General features: G+C 41.1%; 1 protein-coding gene across 1 annotated transcript; it reads left to right on the top strand.

The window, feature by feature from the left end:
• The first annotated feature begins 4,312 nt into the window (after positions 1–4,312).
• Positions 4,313–6,900, top strand: LOC112617099 (protocadherin alpha-8). The gene has a single exon (XM_025373814.1). The coding sequence runs from the start codon at positions 4,456–4,458 to the stop codon at positions 6,898–6,900; it is 2,445 nt and encodes an 814-aa protein (XP_025229599.1). The 5' UTR covers positions 4,313–4,455.
• Positions 6,901–7,481: the final 581 nt, after the last annotated feature.

Genomic DNA, 7,481 nt, shown 5'->3' with positions numbered 1-7,481 from the left:
AATTATTACTTTTTAGTGTTATGTTGTATTTGCACTAATTATTTGGAAGTACTTTTAATATACACTTTTGGGATACGTAATACTGTAGATCAAAATCTATGGTTTATGTTGGCTACTCTCTATTTTTGGAGAAAGACTTTGCTAACTGGATCAATGGATTCACCTTTCTTCTATAGTGTATTTACAAAATCAAGTATTTACATTTCCATATTTTGATAATACTTATAAATGCTATAATAAACAAATTTCAATATATCTATTTTACCTAATATTTTATTCTATGTATTGTCCTCATTTTATAAAATATATGTGTCAAAATCCATCTGTTCAATTTTGCCTTTTTATATTTAGAACCTGAATTTTAAACATTTCTTTTATATCGATTTATCTTCTTTTTATCATATTTGTGTAGTACGGACTTCTTTTTCACTTACTTTGTTGAAATGTATTTGCCATGTTCTTGATGAATCAATATGAACAATTTAAAAATAGTTTAAATAGCAGTTCAATAGTATTTTTTATTTTGTTCCTTGTCTGTATAAGAAATATATTCACATTGAAAATTTCAAAGAGGGAAATCTAGTACATAGTAAAAAATCTCGTTGTCTCCTCCAACTCCAAACCATTCACTTTACCTTTTCGAATTTCTGAAGCGGTTTTAGTTTTTTTTTGTATATTCCAAGATTATTATTGCCAAATTATATATATATGTGTGTGTATTTACAATCACCAAATTGTAAATTACCTATATATGTATTTTAGAATTTGCCCCTTCCTTCCTTCCTTCCCTCCCTCCCTTCCTTCCTTCTTTCTTTCCTTTTCTTTCTTTTCCTTTTCTTTTCTTTTTTCTTCTTTTGAGACAACGATCTCACTCCATCACCTAGGCTGCTGAAATGCAGTGGCAGGATTATAGCTCACTGCAGTCCTGGCCTCACAGGATCCTCCCGTCTCAGCCTCTGGAGTAGCTGGAAATACAGTCTGAATGTCATTGCACCCAGCTAATTTTGTTTTATTTTTGTAGAGACAGAGTGGCGTCTTGTTTCCCAGGCTGGTCTTGAACTCCTGGCTTCAAGTGATCCTCCTACCTTGGCCTCCCAAGGTGTTGGGATTACAGACATGAGCAACCACACCCAGCCTGCCTTTCATCTTCCTTTTTTTTAAAAAAAGAAGTGATTACAGTAGAAACCTACCCTTCTGCACTTTTTGTTTGTTTTTCCACTTTAAATTATGTATTTTTTTTTTTTTTTTTGACAGAGTTTTACTCTGTCGCCCTCGCTGGAGTGCAGTGGTGCGATCTTGGCTCACTGCAAAATCCGCCTCTCTGGTTCAAGCGATTCTCATGCTTCAGTCACCCAAGTAGCTGAGATTAAAGACGCTGGCAACCATGCTGGGCTCTCTCTCTCTCTCTATATATATATATATATTTTAGTAGAAACAGAGTTTCACCATGTTACCCTGGCTGGTCTTGAAATCTTGGGCTCAAGTGATCTGCCTGCCTCAGCCTCCCAAAGTGCTGGGATTACAGGCATGACCCACCGCATCCAGCCTAAATTATATATTGGGTTTTGTGGCATATTATTTCATTAGCGCTTATTCCTTCTTTTTGATTATTTGCTTTCTTATTTTAAAAAGTATTTGCATCTTATTTTGTTTTATGGATATATCATGATTTATTAATCCAGTACTGTATTAGGGACATTAATGAAACAATAACCTAATTGTCCAGACTTTAAAAAAATTTTTACAAATAATTTGGTTAGTTAAAAAAAGATAGTTAACTGGGCGTGGTGGCATACACCTCTAATCCCAGCATTTCAGGAGGCCAAGTCAGGAGGATTCCTTCAGTCTAGGAGTTTGAGAGCAGCTTGTGCATCTTTTGTAGAGACTTTGTAAAATTAGCTGTGCATGGTGATGTGTGTCTGTAGTGTCAGCTACTCAAGAGGCTGAGGTGGGAGGATCACATGAGCCTAGGAGCTCCAAGCTGCAGTTATCATGCCACTGAACTCCAGCCTAGGTGACAGAGCAATACCTTGCCTCAAAAATAAAATAAAATGAAATAATAAAATAAAATAAAATAAAACCCAGAACTGATGATCAATTTTCACTGTTCCTAATATTCTAATATACTTTAGGAAATCATTTTAGGATATGTTACTGTTTTCTTTTCAATGTGAATAAGGGTAGAGGTATACAAAGTCAAAAATCTGTTTGGTAATCAATATAATTATTTACCATCGAGCAGTAATATGTCATTCAGCACAAGCAGACCAGGTTTGCTGCTCTTGTTGAAAGAATATTGTTTTGTGGAAAAATCTATAAATATCTTTGACCTTCAAAGATGGTAATTGTAATTCTGTTTTCATTGCTTTGTTTTTATGGTTACATGCATGTATATTTAAAACCTTCCTAGTGTATTATTAAGAAAGTTTTAAATACCCTAAATAGGAATTCCCTAAATTGGGAAATACTTGAAGTTGATTTATCCTCCTTAGCCACCCAAACTGTATTCATCAATTATTATTATTATTATTATTATTATTTTTTTTTTTTGAGCCAGGGTCTCAATCTGTAGCCCAGGATGCAGTGCACTGGCACAATCTGGGCTCACTGCAACCTCTGCCTCCTGGGCTCAAGTGATCTTCCTACCTCAGCCTCCGAAGTTGCTGGGACTACAGGCGCACACCACCATACTCAGCTAATTTTTGTATTTTTTGTAGAGATGGGGTCTTACCATGTTGCCCAGGCTGGTCTCAAACTCCTGAAATATCCAGAAATACTATTTTCTTTACAAATTGTTTGCTACTATTTAGAGTCAACTACAGAAATTTTTTTTGTGTAAATAATGTGATGAGAAATTTAAATCATTTCACAGAAAATGCCCTTATTCACCTTTCCTATTTTACCTACGTTTTTGGTAAGAATTTTGTAGAAATTCAGAGGAGCTCTTAATCATCTACAATGAAGGCATTCATGGAGAATTTACTTTTGAGGTGGACTTTGAAAGATGAATAGAATTTTGACACATAAAGATGAAGTAATAGAAGAAAAACCTTGAACAAAGAGTGTACCAAGAAAGAGACAACATATTTTCTGTAAAATATGACTCATATTGGAAAGTGGTTAGCCTTAGCACCGAGAAGATTGGCTCATGGTCATGTAGCCTATCTCCCAGATGGAAGTCTAATGTCTTGACAATTGGTCAATAAAAAGATAAACTTGCTGAAGATTTTAGTGCAATCGAGTGAAAGCTGTACTAATAAAGACAGAAATTATCTCACATGAAAGGAGAGATGGGATGTATACAAACTTTAAATATGGTAGGCAAGGGAAAAGAAATCATAAAAATACATATGAGTAAGTGTGGAGAATTGCCATGCTATAAAAATTGTGAGTTTTTAATGATTTGGGTTTTGGGTGATTATTGATTAGATATTCTTCTAACTTTGGTTGACTCATTTTCTAGGCAATGTTAGGGTATACAGGTTAAAATGTCAGGTAGAAAATGAAAATAGGGGGTTGCAGATATGGAGTTAAGAATACTTCAAATAATAGGCTAATTTAAAGCCCTGGAAATAGAAATGTTAAATAAAAAGATTGGGGAAAAAAGGTTAAAGGCATAATTCTGGAAAATACTCACTTTTTGGAGCAGAAGAAAGATGAAGAACTAACAAACAAGCCAATGGTGGAAATACTACTAGAGTTTGACATGTCAGAGAAATCATAGAGGAAAATGTTTTAAGTGAGAGGCTGAATTTAACAAGCTATAGAGATATCAGGAAATAGTGTAAAGAATATGCACATACATTTTTATTACTTTAGTAAGTAAAACTGTTCAGGCAATTTGACATTTATTGAATAAAGAAAAGCAGAAATTTAACAATAAGAACACAAGAAGATAAAATGTAGAAAAGTTAGAATTATATGCTCACCTCAGGGTAATATATGCCGGTGTTTCTGGTGACCAAATAAATATTAATGCATTTCTTCCACACGAAACTATGGAGGACAGTTTACATTTCTGATATCCATGACATACAGGTCATACTTTATTATTAATTGATACGATATTTAAAATATTGGGAAGAAATTCCTTTCCTTATGAAGAAGAAATCCCTAGATGAAACTAATGTAAAGAGCCAGACGGTATGAATACCTCTGCAATTGATGAAGTTAAGGACTTACTATTAAAGTATGATAAAGAAATAGAAGGTGCATGAAAGAACCCAGATATTGCGGAAGTAATTCATGTAATCATTACCTTTTGAGGCCACATGATGTCGCTGTCTACTAAGAAGTTCTGGTTAGCCAAGGTTCAAAGTCGTTCCTCTGACAGCATCTGTCTCTAAAGGCTGAACAATGGGAGATGCAGCGGAATAGAATTAAAAGACGCCGGAAAGTACAGTCGTTCATCTTCATATTAAGATAAGATTTTCTGATAGGAAACGACTATTTAACATGGTTTGTCACTGGCGAGGGGACCTGGGATCCCGGCGACTACTACTCTCGCTTCTGCTCCTCGCAGCCTGGAAGGCGGGGAGCGGCCAGCTCCACTACTTTGTCTCCGAGGAGGCCAAACACGGCACCTTCGTAGGCCGCATAGCGCAGGACCTGGGACTGGAGCTGGCGGAGCTGGTGCCGCGCCTCTTCCGGGTGGCATCCAAAACACACGGGGACCTTCTGGAGGTAAATCTGCAGAATGGCATTTTGTTTGTGAATTCTCGGATAGACCGCGAGGAGCTGTGCGGGAGGAGCGCGGAGTGCAGCATCCACCTGGAGGTGATCGTGGACAGGCCGCTACAGGTTTTCCATGTGGAGGTGGAAGTGAAGGACATTAACGACAACCCGCCAGTGTTCCCGGTAAAAGAGCAAAAGCTATTTGTTTCAGAATCCAGAATGCCAGACTCTCGGTTTCCGCTAGAGAGCGCGTCTGATGCAGATGTTGGAGCTAACTCCGTGTTAACTTACAGGCTTAGCTCTCATGATTACTTCATGCTAGATGTCAATTCAAAGAACAATGAGAATAAACTGGTTGAGCTCGTATTAAGAAAATCCTTGGACAGAGAGGACGCTCCTGCACACAACTTATTCCTGACAGCCACAGATGGCGGCAAACCTGAGCTTACAGGCAGTGTTCACCTGCTGGTCACAGTGCTGGATGTGAATGATAATGCTCCCACTTTCGAGCAGCCTGAATACGAAGTAAGAATATTCGAAAACGCAGACAACGGAACAACAGTTATCAGACTGAATGCTTCTGATCGGGATGAAGGAGCGAATGGGGCCATTTCATACTCTTTTAATAGCCTTGTTGCAACTATGATTATTGACCACTTTAGCATAGATCGAAATACAGGAGAAATAGTGATTCGGGGTAATTTGGATTTTGAACAAGTAAATTTATATAAAATCCGCATTGACGCAACGGACAAAGGCCATCCTCCCATGGTGGGTCATTGCACCGTTTTAGTGAGAATTTTGGATAAAAATGATAACGTCCCTGAGATAACATTGACTTCCTTATCCTTGCCTGTACGTGAAGACGCTCAATTCGGTACTGTCATCGCCCTAATTAGCGTGAACGACCTTGACTCAGGTGTCAACGGGCAGGTGACCTGCTCCTTGAAGCCCCATGTCCCGTTCAAGCTGGTGTCCACCTTCAAGAATTACTACTCGTTGGTGCTGGACAGCGCCCTGGACCGCGAGAACGTGTCAGCCTATGAGCTGGTGGTGACCGCACGGGACGGGGGCTCGCCTTCGCTGTGGGCCACGGCCAGCGTGTCCGTGGAGGTGGCCGACGTGAACGACAACGCGCCGGCGTTCACACAGTCCGAGTACACGGTGTTCGTGAAGGAGAACAACCCTCCGGGCTGCCACATCTTCACAGTGTCGGCGGGGGACGCGGATGCGCAGGAGAACGCGCTGGTGTCCTACTCGCTGGTGGAGCGGCGGGTGGGCGAGCGCGCGCTGTCGAGCTACGTGTCAGTGCACGCGCAGAGCGGCAAGGTGTACGCTCTGCAGCCACTGGACCACGAGGAGCTGGAGCTGCTGCAGTTCCAGGTGAGCGCGCGCGACGCAGGCGTGCCGCCTCTGGGCAGTAACGTGACGCTGCAGGTATTCGTGCTGGATGAGAATGACAACGCGCCGGTGCTGCTGGCGCCTCGGGTGGGTGGCACTGGTGGTGCAGTGAGCCAGCTGGTGCCGCGGTTGGTGGGTGCGGGCCACGTGGTAGCAAAGGTGCGCGCGGTGGACCCCGACTCGGGCTACAATGCGTGGCTTTCGTATGAGCTGCAGCCAGTGGCAAGCAGCGCTCGGTTCCCGTTCCGCGTGGGGCTGTACACGGGAGAGATTAGCACGACTCGTGTCCTGGAAGAAGCGGACTCTCCGCGCCACCGCCTGCTGGTGATAGTGAAGGATCATGGTGAGCCGGCGCTGATGGCCACGGCCACCGTGCTGGTGTCGCTGGTGGAGAGCGGCCAGGCTCCAAAGGCGTCTTCGAGGCCGTCGACTGGCGCTCTGGGTCCCGAAGCGGCGCTGGTGGATGTCAACGTGTACCTGATCATCGCCATCTGCGCAGTATCTAGCCTTCTGGTGCTCACGCTGCTACTGTATACTGCGCTGCGGTGCTCAGCTCCGCCCACTGAGTGTGGGTGCCCGGCGGGCAAGCCCACTCTGGTGTGCTCCAGTGCGGTGGGGAGCTGGTCATACTCGCAGCAACAGCGGCAGAGGGTGTGCTCTGGTGAGGGGCCACTGAAGACGGACCTCATGGCCTTCAGCCCCAGCCTTCCTCCTGATCTGGGATCAGTTGATGTAGGCGAACAGCAAGGTTTAAATGTTGATCATGGCCTCAAAGTAAGTCCATTTAAATTTAGAACTCATAAATTCTATTTGTGGAAATTGTAATTACTTTAAAAGTGTTTCATATGTATTTTTCACCGTATTATATAGTGAAAATTTAAACATTGTTTTAGTTTTTAGAAACCTTTTATAATTAATTGAATTTTCTCAGTGGCATAATACAGTATTAATCATTCTCCACAAGTTGGGTCTGTCTGGAAACTCAAGTTATGGTTGGATGATATCCTTTTTTTACTGACCATTTATTTTGGCCTGCCTTACAGCCCTCTTCTCTGAACAATGCTCTAACAACGTCCAGGGTATTTTGATCTTTGGTGAATGTATTCCCCCAAAACATTTATTCTTTTGTCCTTAGGCACTGAACTCTTAATCTTACTCCATATGCTGTACTTTGAAATGCATGTTTTAAATATGTTGTCGTTATGTTTACTCTTATTCACTTTAACATCTCAGTTTATTCATCTTATTATCTGACTTTCTGGTGTCTAGTAGTCACAAATATCTTTGGTGTTTCACTATTGCCGTTTTAAGCAATGTAGTGATAAAATACAGAATAATAGTGTTTTTCAAAATTTGATAGTTTTCATATACTTCCTAATTTTTTTATAAACTAGTAAAAAAGTAAA

This window comes from Theropithecus gelada, unplaced genomic scaffold, assembly GCF_003255815.1.
Source record: "Theropithecus gelada isolate Dixy unplaced genomic scaffold, Tgel_1.0 HiC_scaffold_15880, whole genome shotgun sequence".
Taxonomy (NCBI): Eukaryota; Metazoa; Chordata; class Mammalia; order Primates; family Cercopithecidae; genus Theropithecus; species Theropithecus gelada.
Note: the sequence above shows the minus strand (reverse complement) of the source record. Positions and strands in the feature narration are given on the sequence as shown.

Coding starts and splice junctions, on each gene's coding strand:
- LOC112617099 (XM_025373814.1), top strand. CDS start 4,456: ATGGTTTGTCACTGGCGAGGGGACCTGGGATCCCGGCGACTACTACTC.